This window comes from Alosa alosa, chromosome 1, assembly GCF_017589495.1.
Source record: "Alosa alosa isolate M-15738 ecotype Scorff River chromosome 1, AALO_Geno_1.1, whole genome shotgun sequence".
NCBI lineage: Eukaryota > Metazoa > Chordata > Actinopteri > Clupeiformes > Clupeidae > Alosa > Alosa alosa.
Genome location: NC_063189.1, coordinates 12237995 through 12253166, shown reverse-complemented (window position 1 = coordinate 12253166; position 15172 = coordinate 12237995). Strand labels below are relative to the sequence as shown.

The following is a 15172-nucleotide window of genomic DNA, read 5'->3' as shown; positions in this document are numbered from 1 at the left end:
GTTCACATTCCCCAGCCTACTGATGAGCTGCACCTGTGTTCAGTCAGACTCACTCCCCATTTAAACCCCTGTCTCCTCTCATTCTTTGTCTGGCCTTGTTTCGGGTGACACCAAGAACTCCCATGAGTGTTCTCTCCTCAGCCAGACTCCTGGACTGCCTTTTCTACATTTCCCCATGCCTACTCCTACATCTTCCTGGTCTCCTCCTGTGGGTCAGCCACAGGGCACTCGGACTACGCCAGTGTAGTACCTGCTACTCACTCCTCAGTTTGCTTGTTTGGAATAAAGCCAGATTTGTTGTGAACTTCACCTCCCGGTCCTGGGTCTGTGTGCCCTGACACCGGGTTTGACTGATCTATGAGCGGTTCAATAGCTACTGTGCTTTGGAGATCAGATGTTCCCTTCACAAATGTGTGTATTCCCTGGGTCCTGCTGCCTCCTGCCTTTGCCTTACATTATGTCTCACACCCTGTTTCAGGATATTGGCAGACTGCCACCAACTCAGCTGTAGTCTCTTTTTTTTAATCTCTTTTTCTCTTTGTTTTTAATAAAATGTTGATTACCTAATATTGTCTGCTTGCTTGGCTTTTCTCCAGTTCCCTGCTGTGAACCTGTTGGGGAACAGGATGACGTTCCCTCAGCTTTGTATTCTGGGAGGTCCCCCCCCTCCCCACACACACACACACACAAATGATGTCTTTGAATCTCAAAAAAGTGTTTGCTGTCTGTCCAACTACACATGGTGGTTGTTGCATTTTGCTTTTTTTTTTTTTTCCAATACTGTATTCACAGTAACAGCAAATTAATTGGAAAAATAAATATATTTGGTGTCAATATTGCTTACATGTTTACTGTGTACATCCTGAAATATAGAGGCTCATTAAAGACATAAGAGCTATAGGTTTAGAGCAGTGGTCCCCAAACTACGGCCCGCCACCTCATTTTGGGTGGCCCCCCAAAACATGTCTGTGGTATATAGCATCTGGCCCGCACGGGAATACGACATCGTCAAACTATAACCTCCGTAATTTCCCCCATTCATTGTCTATGGCGAGTCTTAACAGTACACATGTAATACTCTTTCTGTCCACTGGTGATTGTTTTTGGCGCTGTTTCGCGTTTACCATCGAAAACGGAATGAAATGTAGGCCTACCTGAACAATGCAAGAGGCCTATGCTGACTGCATCAGTGCTCAAAGTATTCTAAAAGTTTATCAATTAATCGTTAATAACTAACTAACTTCTAACTAACTCGTTCAAATGTTCATCCAAATTCACAATTCACAAAGTTTTCATCAGGTGAGTGAAAGTTAGAATGGTGGTCATTCCAGATGTTTTTACCAGCACTTCATAAAACTCTCATAGTTTGAGAACTTTAAATTATTTGTAGGATATTGCTTGTTCACAACTTGAGCTGTGTATGCAAATACACAAAATATACTTTTGGGACTCCCTGCTAATACTTTTGGGAATGCTAAAGTCTTTTTATTAGTATTATTTCATTTTAGCTACATTTTACATGGCATGATGGCAATATAAACACAGCTAACAATGGTATTAAATTGCAGTAGCCTATGATTAAATGTAATGGAATATTCAACTAAGGTAGACTGATGTTCACAGCACTAAGCTATTTATGGTTACTGATATACTCCGAGTCTCTGGCCCTCTCTTAGAGCCAGGCATAGTGAGCTGGCCCTCGAAAGAAAAAGTTTGGGGACCACTGGTTTAGAGCAACAGTGTGTACATGATGCATCCAAAATATTAATATTACAGACAAAAGTGTGTACAACGTGAGGCAAATGTATGACGGAGTATTAGGGCCACACTTGAAGAAAAAAATATTTGCCATGACGAGATTAAACTCGACATGTCGACTTTAAAGTCGCCATATTGAAATTAAACTCAACATTTCGAGAATAAAGTTGAAATGTCATGTCGACTTTAATCTCGACGTGTCAACATTAAACTCAACATTTTGAGAATAAAGTTTGGAGAGAGAACAACCGCTCCAAAGTAGGGTACAACCAGGATTGAAAACAACTTCGAGTGCAACAACTTTGAGTGCAACAACGATAGACATACATCATTTAGACAAAATATAGTACTTTAAATTCAACATGTCGAGTTTAATCTCGCCATGGCAAAAATATTTTTTTCTTTATGTGTGGCCCTAATACTCCGTTGTACAAATGCTTACTTTTCAGATAATTTATGTGAATTTATGAGTTTTGAAAAAAGGAACAGAGAGCAGGAGCAAGAGGAGGAGTACAGGAGCCTGGTGGAGGACTTTGTGCAGTGGTGCAAACTCAATCACCTTCAACTCAACACTTCAAAGACTTCAAGGAAATGGTGGTGGATTTCCGCAGGTCTAAGCCCGCTCTGCTACCAGTCTCCATTGATGGGGTCAATGTTGAGGTGGTAAGCACCTACAAGTATCTGGGTCTCCACCTGGACAATAAACTGGACTGGTCAGCCAACACTGATGCACTCTACAAGAAAGGACAGAGCAGGCTGTACTTCCTGAGGAGGCTGCGGTCCTTCAATGTGTGCAGCAAGCTCCTCAGGATGTTCTATCAGTCTGTTGTGGCCAGCGCCCTCTTCTATGCAGTGGTATGCTGGGGAGGAAGCACAAAGAAGAAGGATGCGGGGCGACTTGACAGGCTGGTAAGGAAGGCTGGCTCTGTAGTGGGAGCTGAACTGGAGTGCATCACTACAATATCTGACAAAAGGACCATAAACAAACTGATCAACATCTTGGACAATGAATGTCATCTGCTCTACAGCACTATCAAAAACCAAAAGAGCTTGATCAGCTGGAGACTTCGCTCACTGCCATGCACAACTGAAAGGCTGAGGAAGTCATTTGTTCCTAGGGCCATTGAACTGTTCAATGCCTCACTAAAGGGAAGAGGAGAGACAGACTTCTCTGCTAAGTCTGTCTGCCTCTCCACCCTCTCCATGTTTGAGTACTGACTGCCCACCACTGCTTTACTACTGTTTTACTACTGTTTTACTAATGTACACAGCCTAATGTTTTCACTACTGTTTTACTGCTACACTGTTTTTCATGCTATATTAGCACATATGATCAATGGCTGCGGTCAGGCTTCTGCTACAATACTGAATGAATGAATGGCTATAACCCTATTACCTCAACCTGTTCTTGCACTGAAATAGTTTTTTTATTTTACCTTGTCTACATTATACTTTACTCTCCTATTTGTCCATATTATTTATGCTGGTCTCTAGACCTTACTCTTGCACTGTTGCACTGTTGGACTAATGTTGGACTACTTTTTGCACCTTCACCATGACACTCACTCTCTTGAGCACCTTGCCATGCACACATAACTAAGGACTATGGTTGGACTACTGTTTGCACCTTCACCATGACACTCACTCCCTTTAGCACCTTACCAGTCCCGGCCCTGTCACTACAAGCGTCTTATGCTTGATCACCCTCAAGCACATTGGACTTTCTTAATTTAATTTATATAGTGTATTTAGTATTGTTCGTTTTCTTATCTTCTACTGTCTTTATTGTACAGTGGAGTTTAGTTATACGTTTATACTTATGTTTACCATTTCTGCTGTAAGTGCATGTTGTGTGTGATGTCTGTATGCTACTGAGACCCTTGAATTTCCCCTTGGGGATCAATAAAGGATGTATGTATGTATGTATGTATGTATGTATGTATGTATGTATGTATGTGTGTGTGTGTGTGTGTGTGTGTGTGTGTGTGTGTGTGTGTGTGTGTATCTATCTATCTATCTATCTATCTATCTATCTATCTATCTATCTATCTACAGTATCTATCTTTGAAAATGTGTGTAAGCGGTTGATAAATACTGTAATGAGCATCATGAATTCACAGCTTCACTGAATGCTCCTATAGATACCATGGACTTTTTCAAGATGTATATTTGTGTTTGAATGTTTTATTCATACTGGTATCTTCAGAGAAAACCTACTACCAGAGCATAATGAGATGACCTGTTGATAGAATTGATTTAAAACTAGAATGTTGTACTCGGCTCAGATGGCGCACAAGATAATCCACAAATGGTATGCCACTAATAGATAATTTACCACACACAAGATCAACAAATAATGACTGGGTTTCACCACACATCCACAGTAAATACCCCACGTTCAAATAGGCTTTCATACAGTCCCTATGCCTCTTAGTAAATTCCGGATATTAGAGAGAGCAAAACATACTTCAGAAAGAATACAAATGTTATGAATGAAGTGACCTAGCTTGGTCTAATTCTCTAATGTATCCATACTATGCAGAATGTGAATGAAAGAAGGTCTAATTCTGTAATCAAAACTAGGCACAACCTCTGTAATGTATGCATAGTATGCAGATCCTAAGGGTGAATGAAACGAGGAAGCAAGAATTCAGCTCCGTACCGTATATCATTATATTCTTTCATTAGTAATATATTGCTATTTGTATTCCTGTTCCATTTCTATATTGCTTATCAGTATTCATGGTATACCTCTTGTCTAATGTAATTACATAAACAGAACCAACTGTGGTATAAATATTACTGATTGCACATGAAATTTCTAATCTCCCTTCAGTTTGTGACTGAGTTTAGGTATGGATGTCTCCTCGGCGCATTCATGCCTTTTGATGCCGCAGTAAGGGGATTGCGGTGTATTTTAGGTAAATAAAACTGCTCTGCTCGGTGCTGTTGCTGTTGCTGTGCTGTGGTTGGACGAGCAGTGTGCTGGGCCCAGCTCTTCACCTGCTCGGGAGAGATAGGCGCTGCGATGAGAGCCGCGGCACAGTTAACAGGATTTGAGCTGCTTTCATTAATGCCCCATCACAGGCCAGGGGATTCTTTTGAGACAGAGTGAGGGTTTATCTCGCCGATTGAATCGCTCTTTGGATGGGGGAAGCACCGGGGCGAGGGGAAAACATGATGTGCCAGCAATCTCAATCATTCCTCTCTCTCTCTCTCTTTCTCTCTCTCTCTCTCTCTTCCTGTCTGTCTCTCGCTCTATAAATCTCGCTGTCTGTCTTTCTCCGAAATGCCCGCGTGCACACACACACACACACACACACACACACACACACACACACACACACCAATTGATGTCAACCCAAATTTATCTCAGTGAAATTCAACCGATCCCTGCATGACTAAAATAGTTCCTTTGGACCTTCAGTGAGTTGTGTTCAAGTACAGTCCAGAGTCTGTGCTGTCCAACAAAAGCGTACACCAAACCAACAACTAAAAATAGTAGTGAATTCTCTGTACTTGAGGAAATTATGTTCATACTTTCTATTACTTGTGCTACTACTACCTGTGCTGTCACATGAGTATTCCTTGGAGAATGTGAAGAAGGTAAACAACAAATAGGTAAATATAACAACCACTCCAAAGGCTCCCCTGGGAGATTTAGTCTTCTTATCCTTGTGAATTGCCCTGGCTACAAAAGACACATCTCTGCATGGTGATGCATTACCTATTTTAATTCAGCAGATATTCGCCCACTCAAAAAAAATAAGCCAATAACGCATTATCTAAGGAAGCAGATAAACTGAACCAACAGTTCTATCGCTGAGAAGGGCAAGGGGAGGCATCATACAGGCACCAGGTTTGTCAATACCTTAGAGACCTGGCCTACAAACCACTTTGAATCTCCAACAAAAGCCAAAGACAGAGCAGAACAGACGTGACTCCGTGGGAGAGGTGAAAGGTGAAAAAACCTGTGGCTTACCTGACCCCATGAACTCATTGTTGGAATTGGCCCAGGCATCCTTGCTCTTGCGGAGGCTCTCCTCCATGGCTTTGATGTCGGCGAATGGGCAGTTGCACTCGGGGTACTTGGGCGAGCAGTGGCACCAGCAGTCGTTGTTGTGGCAGAGCAGCTCGCCCTCCGAGTTGCACGCCACGTAGCTGAGGGCCGCCTCCACGAAGCGGCTCCGCAAGAACTCGGGCAGCACATCCTGCAGGCCTGAACGCGCGCCGACACACACACACACACACACACAGGGGGGAAACGGGAGGGAAGCTCATTATTACGCGTTATATAATCAAGCAGTGCAGAGACACAGATAGACCCCTCATTAGCACATTTGTCCCATGCTGAAAGGTAGTCTGCAGCTCACTTCCCTAAAGGAGCTTTTTGTTACTTTGTTCTTGTCCCCCTTTTCTGAGTGCAAATGAGGAGGTGGGAGGTGGAGTGAATGCGAGGCTCTCCTGAAGGGCCTGGTAAGTGATTTCTGGTCTCGGTTTCCAGAGCTCAGACCTACAGTAAACCTTTCTGTGAGGACACTTGCCATAGCTATTAGAATATTTTATGTGCTACTCATTTTAAAATGATTATTCTGACATACAGTACATGCATACTGACATGCACAGGCGCACATACACATACACACACACACACACACACACACACACACACACACACACACACACACACACACACACACACATGAGTGTCAGAGTATATATGTATATATGTAATCTAAAAATAATTAATTATGTATGCACTTAAATCAATTTATAAGTGAGGTATTAGTGTGCTAATGCATTAGACTGTACATGATTGATATGATTAATTTCATACCATTGACCTATGGTATGAAATTAAGGTTAGTACAAAATGAGACAAGTTTCATGGATTTCAGCATAATTAGTCTGATTTAAATGTTTCCATCATGATAACGCCACCTTACAGTAAATTGTTCTCCACACGCTGTGTACTGGAGAATTCAGCCTATATACACAAGATAGATATTTGACACACACACACACACACACACACACACACACACACACACACACACACACACACACACAAAGATAACAAAGAAGCAGGGATCCCTCTCTAACTCAATTACGCCCCTGAGTGTGCTTTAGCAAGAAGAGCGGGAGCCAGACAGCAAATGGAAACCAAAATAGGTCACGCCAAAAGAGATGGCCGCATCCACTCGGAGAGTTATATTTGGGACGGTGGACTGGCATGCGACTGGCGTAATTGGGTAATGGGATGTGTAACGAGCAACAATCTCACTAGCGAGGTTGTTTTGTCTATAAACTACTGTCGTGGAATGACACTGATCTGGACACTGGTGAGTCATGGCCACAGCTGAGGCATGCGCTCGACTGCCCGCTCGCCCGGACATCTGGGCGACACTGGAGTGGTGGGGGAGGTGGCGAGGGTGGGTGGATTCTAACATTTACACGTTGATCTGCTAAGATAGCAGGAATCAGATCAGCGATGCATGCACTCGTTATTAGGTGCTATGTGACACAATTATGTAACATTTGAATAGAGCTGCCAATGGGAGGAGGAAACAAGTAATCCATCCGTGTCTTTGGAATGGCTAAATATTCAAAAATCACACCTCCGTCCATCCTTTCAAGCAATTTTGGCAGTTTTTTCCTCCTCAAGGATTTTTGTATCAGATTTCATTTGGGGGTGTTGGGCACCTTATAATTATTTTATCTCCAAAGCTGCTACCCTCAATTCACGCAGATTTGACACATCTCAAGAGGGAATGAATCTCCTCGCCTTATTTTCAGTAATGTGAGCCTTTTATTTTTTCTCTCTCCCTGATATGAATATGTATGATGTGTTCCTTGGTATTTATACTTTGAATCATTGAAAAACAAGAGACATAATTAGACCTAGTCTTTCCTCTGCAAGCCATGGCTTCTGTCAGAGACGTTGCCAAAAGTGAGGGGAGGCTCACAAAAGAGACTGACTTGGATGGCTTTCATTCCGGAGACAGCTAAATAACAGTCATTCTAGCCTGCGCTCCTCCGTCACTGCATCTACAGGGACAGAATGAGAACTACTTTTCCTCCAAGCTTCTTCCGCCTTCACTGGTATATACTGTGAGCAAACGTTTTTAACACCCCCTGTGTGTGTGTGTGTGTGTGTTGTGTGCATGATTGTGCCTGTGTGTGTGTGTGTGTTTGTGTGTTAATGGCTAGATTGTGGCCTCAGAAAGAGCTGTGAATATGTTAATCACAGAAAGCCCTCTGAACATCAGTAAATAAACAGACAATGGGGAGTAGCCAAAGCGGCACTCTTGCTTCCTCTCTCTCTTCCTCTCTGTTTCTTGGCATAAGCACTTTCTCACACACACACACACACACACAGTCACCACACACACGCACGCACACACACAGTCACCACACACACACACAATCATGCACAACTAGTCATTCAGTGAGCTCATTAAAGTAGACACAGTAGTCTGAGGGACAGTCTCAGGCTGCTGTGGGGCACTCCCTTCAGGAGGTGGTTGTGTTAAGTGGGCCAGGCGATTTAAATGTCAGATGTGAAGAAACAGCTGGAAAGTGGCATTGCAGAAATGTACAATTAGTAGGAGCTTGGACAGAGGGACTAAAGTCTTTTATTTTGCTGCCCCTTTTCTTTCCCTGTGTGTGTGCTCATCATGCCTCTGCTGTGTTGTGACTTTACTGCTGTATGAATTAAGCATAATGGAAGACACTACATCTAAAGTAAGTGGATTTGATTTTGTTGGAGAAACAAGACAAGAGTGACGGATGACTCAAGATTGTAGAGGGTTATGGGTGTAATGAACCTTAGCAGTAGGTAGTAATGACCTGTAGACTCTATAGTGGTGCTTCATTGTCATACTTCTCGGAACACAATAGATCAGAATGCAATGCACTGTCACAAGCAGGCTTGGAATTTCACCATTCTGGGGGCAAGGCCACTTGGCCTTCAGTTGGGCATATTTGGTGGGGGGCACAAAAGGCCACATGTCAGGGCACCAAGGCCAAAGTTAACTATACAGTAGTAGGCTATAAAAATGGTCAAAGTTGTATTTAGCCTATTCACTGCAGTAGACCTGCATCACTGTATGAAACATTACAAAAACATGAAACATGACATATTACATAGAACTGCAAATCATCTGATCATCTAATAATTACAGATATCTAGGCTATATATAACATTTATTTTATATTTGGCCTGCTATGAAATCATGTATTGAACAATTTAAATTTAAGCACAGCTCAGCTTTAAGAAACTCAAATAGCCTAGATGCATGCTTAGCATTTTGCTACTTTGCTACTCTAGGCGATATTTGTAACATTTATTTTGTATTTGGCCCGTTATGAAATCATGTGGAACAATTTAAACACATTGTAAAACTTAAAGCCCAAATTTGGAGACATCCATGCATGTCGAAATTTACTGCAAATTCAAAACTGGATTACTCTGGAACGGCTAAATGTACAGGGGGCTGCTTTACACCTTTGTGTTCGGTAAGGTCTGCTGTTTATTCTGATTTAATGGGTTGTCATATGTTAAAAGAAGGGTTTGTGAAGTATTCCACCGAGATGAATGGGTGGGGAGATCATGGACGCAAAACCTTCAGTAGAGTATGATTAAATTGAATTATATTATTTACTTTTCTCGCGAACCGTTCAACACAGCAATTATCGGCTAACATCTTTAAAAGCTGAGAAAAAGAGCTCTTTCATGTGATACTTGTGATGTCTGTGTGATGAATAGGCTACTTTGCGAGTAGTTCAACTGAGAAGAATGGGTGAATTTGGACGCACTTTCTTGCGCTGTCACTTTCTCCACTGCGTAAACGACTAAATTAATTTGCGCTGTGAATGCTAATATTATTTTGACAGGCCACAGGCTAAATAAAAATCGCTATTAGTAGGACGCAAAGCAGAATATTGAAAGAAGGGGGCACCAAGGCCACCGTGGCCTGTAAACCTATGATTTTCAAAGGGGCTTCACGGCCAACTCAAGGTGGCCGCAGTGAAATTCCTACCCTGGTCACAAGTGTCAAACCAAATGTAAAATAAAACATGTAAATGTAAACATATCGCTACCTTATTTTGCATGCCATCATCTAGGAAAAAATGACTATGTAACTAAAACCCTTTCTCTGTATTTTTGTTTTTGCTTTAGTAGAGATGGATGTGATGGGATGGGAAGAATCAATAGTCCTAAAGTATGGATGATATGGACTTAACGGGTGAGCTCCACAGCACTGATCTCATGCCAGCACAAAGGCCAGGATCAGAGAGCCTGTGAACTGTGACTGCTGCTGGGGCAGAAGAGCAGAGCAAGGCACCCGTGTCTGACAAATACATCCATGAAGTTCTCCTCATCAAAATGAAGGCTGCCCCAGTGTCAGTAGCACTGAGAGATGCTGCTTTTAAGCGCTGATGTTTTTGGTCTCTGGCTCTCTCTTGTCTCTCCTGCCCAGCCCTGGAAGAATTCTCCTCTGTATACAAATGAAACAATAAAGCAGTACAGCAAAAAGCACTAACACAGGCTTTCAGTTCTTCTTGATACAGTACGTGGCATGGGTTTTTTTTTTCCGCTTATAAAGCCATATTGCACACTGAGCCACACTCTATGGCTTTGCTATAAGGTACCCATCGCTATGGCTGTGGCACACTCTTAAAGACTTCAGAAATGATAGTAGAGTGCCACACAGAAATGCCAGGCTTTTAGAGGGTTCTGTGATTGGGCACAATGGGAGAAAGGAAAGATGGATGAATTTGAAAGAGGTGGTGGTCGATGGGGGAAATTGTGCTTGCCTTTCAGATGGATCTTATTTTCAGGGCTGTGCACTAAGACGGAGCTCACAGAATCCAGACTGTCGTAGTTGCTGCATCCGAGGGGCCCCGTTCTGGTCTCGGTTACCTAGGAAACAGGGAGATATTTTAATGTCTTATTAGTGGCGTCATCATGCACCTGTTTGCCCCCACCCCCGCCTCTCCACTGATAAACGCTGGAGATTGGGTGTGTGTTGATGTCTTAAACAAACCAATAATTAAAAAAAAAACGGAAAACACACCCACAGCAAACCGTTTAAGCAAATACATAAATGTCACCACTCACACAAGCACACTCATCTCATCTCATCAGCTCATCATCTATCAGACCTATCTCTGTATTGTCTATGGAAAAGTACTAATGGAAGTCATAAAAACTCAATATTAGGCTGGAATCATGCTGTGCCATTGATGTCATCATGAAGCCTCTTAACAAGAAGAAACCAATAGCAGTTTGTGCAGGCACTGTGAAACTGAAATATACATTTTCATAAATAACAACATTCCCATGAACCCTCTAAAACTAATTATGTATTTACTATATCGTTTTATATAAGGGTATATATAGGGTTGATAGAAATGTTAAACATTCTTCTAAAACGGCAATTGGTTAATTTACCATTTATACAGCATTTGTTTATCAAAGTCATTAGATGCAGAAAACACTGCACTGAAATACATAGCATGCATCCTTCTATGTGCTTTCATATGTTCTCCAAATGCTTATTGTGTGTCTTCTATGTGCTTTCATATGTTCTCCAAATGCTTGTGTCTTCTATGTGCTTTCATATGTTCTCCAAATGCTTATTGTGTGTCCTGTTTAACTGATTTTGGGTTCTCTAGTAAACTTGATGACATGAAAGTCAGAGACGTGTACAGGATTCTGTCTTTTTGATGCAAAATCAATAATATTGGCTAAGTGGTAACATTAAAGGTTGGGTGTACACAGCCACAGCCACAGTTTAAAAGGGTGCTCTTCCATCCAAAAAATACATTGCCATTTCATGAGAAGGCTTTTGTTTAAGCAGTTCAAGTGCCTTTTTTTTGCTGGTTCCAAGAGCTCATTTTACTGCAATTTCCATACAAACATTCTCGTGAGAAACAGAGGCTGAACATTTCTTTGAACGCCTCAGCGAGGCCAGAGAGAGCCTTGAGGTATCCACCCAGGCGGACTCTGCAGCTCCATTCTTCCCCTCTCACGGGTGATTAGCTCGGCTGGCAGGGAATTGAGTTGCAGGTGGAATGCATATCAAGGAGCCTCATTTATCAGCGGCATAGCACTTGACTCAACCAGATGCACTTCTGGGCTAAAGACTCACAAGCATCAACTCAGGGACCCCCTCCCCCTTCCCTCGCTTATTTTGCGCTGCTTTTCGCCGGTTCAGGGAAGGACAGGGGAGGATGGCCGCGGACGCCTCATTGGTCTTGACACCTAACGTCAATCAGGCCGTCAGTCACCGGCATTGGTGGTAATCTCTGCCTGTTTCAGCTTTAGTGAAGCCTGTGAAACTGGCAAGGTGAGAGATTCCTTGGCCCCTCTTTGCTAGTCGCTAATAGCTACTTCATGTCTGATCTCTGCTCTGTTATTGGTGTCAATTCAGGTCACACTGGCATAAAGGAGCATAAATGCCATAAATGCAGACTAGTAGCATCCACTCCATTTCTGCACCACTAATTATTAACATCTGCCAGGCATATGAATAATATGTATGCTGTATGCTAATTCCTTCAATACCATTGAGCCATTTCATGTTGTAAGGCTAAAGTACTGGCCATCTAATAAATATCCCTTGCCCTTGTCAGGCTCAGGGTTACTGTTAATAACTTGTCATTATGACAAAGTAATATAATTACATAGGATGTCTTTAACCAGGATCATTCAACCCCATTAAACGGCACAAAGAGGCTATTCCCAAAGTTAACGTTGACAAACACTGGACAGGGGATAGATGCATATTCGGCTATACAGGTTTATATTCAGCTTTGATTTATGTGTGAAAATCTTCTTTGACAGAAAAGATCATCCATTTATTAATATTTAATTTCTGTGAGACTGCCATGGAATGATTTGATGATAACTGTGATCAACACATTTATCAGATGTACTGCTGCAACCACCTTGTAATTGCACTGTCAAAATCGAAGATAAAACTGACATGCCAGATGACATCTCTGTTCATACGAACATTGTAAATGATCAAATATGTTCACTCTATGACAACTGTAAAAATGTATGACAAATTTACATGGAAACTAGCATAAAGACTTATTCTGTCACACATGACTTAAGAACAATAAACAATAAACAATAAACAAGACAAATGTGCAAAACTGGCGAGGATTGCTTAGGTTCTGTTAGCATGTCCACAGAAGCAGCTAGCCTGAGAGCTCTTCCATTTCCATTTAAAAGGAAGCAATCGACTGTTTAAATGGCATTAGTGATGGGCTTCTTATAAAAGCGGCATCACCCTGGCAGCTAATTAATCAGCAGCGCTCACACTGACACACGTACCCAGATGAGTCCACCATTGGATGCCATGGGCTCCCTGTGGGCAGACACACCTGGCAAATCGGTCCACTTTGCGGCCAGTGAACACCTAACCCCACCTCAATCCAACCCAACTAAAACAGCCATGTGTGAAGGTCTGACTCCACACCACTGGAGCACATCGACTAACTCTCCCCACTTCCATTATCATGCTGTGTTTCAGACTCAAGACAATCACAACAGTTTTTTTTTTTTTTTTTTTTTTTTTTTACTCTGACAGCGAAATTGAACAAATCTGCCACATGCTTTGTCCACAGTCATTTTCACTTTTCCTCCGTTTTGACAGACCTTTGAAAATGTCTCTTTTTGAAAAGTCGCACTTTGTGGGTGCTGTGTGTGGGGTAGAGGGAAGATAGAGAGATGGGGTGAGAGTAGGCGGATGATATGCATGGTGGGCTCCCCTGCCTGGAGGCAGAATGATTATGTCCCAGCAGAGCTTCTGCTTCATGCTCTTGTTCCAGACAAGCAAACTTTTGGACTTTTTCCTCAACTTGCAACTTGCGGGCCCCTACAGATTTCCACCACAAAAATGGCATTCATACTACTGGCTTGGGGTGGTAAGAGACAGACAAGAAAAACAACAAAGAATCAATAGTTGGCCACCAAAAAACTGCCTGTAGCGATAACTACTACATGAATGCGTAAAATACAGTGTGGAGGTTTTGAGTGTTTTCTATTAAACTGACAAGAATAATAAGCATATTTTCAATAGATTTTAAAGCCAGTCTGCCATCAAAATCAGACACAAAAAGCAATCCAGACAGACCCTCTCACCGCCTACTATTACAGCAGAGCGCCACTTGACAATATGTCCTTGTAAGGACAGTCACAGGCCTTAAAATAATATCATCATACTGCACATGGCTTAGAGACTAGGAAATACAGAAATATTGTACTAACATGTTGAAAGTCTGTGCTTTTGTATCCGTACAATAAATGTGGGAACAGTGCCGCATTCCATATGTGTAATCCGTTAGAGAAAACCTGCCCTGAAGGGAAGTTACTATATACACACTACAACACAAAATGGCCTTTCCCCAGTCACACAAATGAACAGCTGTTCAAGACCCTTGCAAGACAAGTAAGGGATAATGCATTGTCCACTGGTCATTATCGGACAATAAGTCCCGACAGGGAGAACAGGCCCCCAACGAAAAACCAAGCTACTTCATTTCTCAACTTGGGTAAGGTTTATAACAATATTGCTCCATCTTGCGTTACCTTGATGGCAGAGGTTGCGATCTGCAGGTGGTGGAGACGCCTCAGGGTGCTCTCCCTGTCGGTGAAGTAGGAGGCGGCCAACTGGTGCAGGATTTCCAGGGAGACCACTGAGCTGTTGCCATTCCCCTCGGACTTTTTGCTGAGCTTCTGCTTATCCAGGAAAATTGTGAGCGATTCCTCCCCTTTGAAAAGAAACAGGGTGTAACTTAGCTGCGTTAGGCCTCCTTGACTTGACTGCAACCTCAGTTCACATTGACTCAGTCTCTTAACTTAGATACAAAACAATGAGAGAGAGAGAGTGAGAGAGACAGAGAGAGAGAGAGAGAACTTACTTCTGTCAGTTTAAAGTCAGTATAAATGTCCTCATATATTTATGTCACTACAATACTTCTAAACTTACTCAGAGACTGATCTGAACCCACAACTTTGCCACTGCTGCTACCACGACTCGCCACTTCTGCTACCATGCTTGACCAGAGAAGCTCTGTGACCTCGCCAGTGTCTTAAACGGGAACCCGAATCTCCTCTGCACGGATCTTTAACGATCAATGCGTTGTGACCTTTCCCTGGAGAGAAAGCTGTTTCCTCTGTGTGTTCAAAGTAAAAAAAAAACAAACGGCACAGTCCAGTCTGACCAGACAAGACCCGGTGTGTGCAGGCCTAGGGAGACACTGGTCCTCCGGGCTGCCTAACACAGGCTCGCCTGCATTTCCCAGACACAGATGAGCATTGTTACTGGACTCTATCTGATTAGTATGCAGTCATTATCCTCATCCTCGTCTCCCCAGCAGTCCTGGCCGTGTTTGA

General features: G+C 42.6%; 1 protein-coding gene across 2 annotated transcripts in view; it reads right to left on the bottom strand.

The window, feature by feature from the left end:
* The window catches only part of brinp2 (bone morphogenetic protein/retinoic acid inducible neural-specific 2), a 76811-nt gene that overhangs the window by 21207 nt on the left and 40432 nt on the right, over positions 1-15172 (bottom strand). For both annotated transcript variants that reach the window (XM_048256967.1, XM_048256976.1), the window contains exons 4-6: positions 14366-14547; positions 10579-10684; positions 5741-5977 (exon numbers count right to left, since the gene is read on the bottom strand). In XM_048256967.1, coding sequence (XP_048112924.1) covers positions 5741-5977; positions 10579-10684; positions 14366-14547 — 525 coding nt within the window. The remainder of the gene's footprint in view (positions 1-5740; positions 5978-10578; positions 10685-14365; positions 14548-15172) is intronic.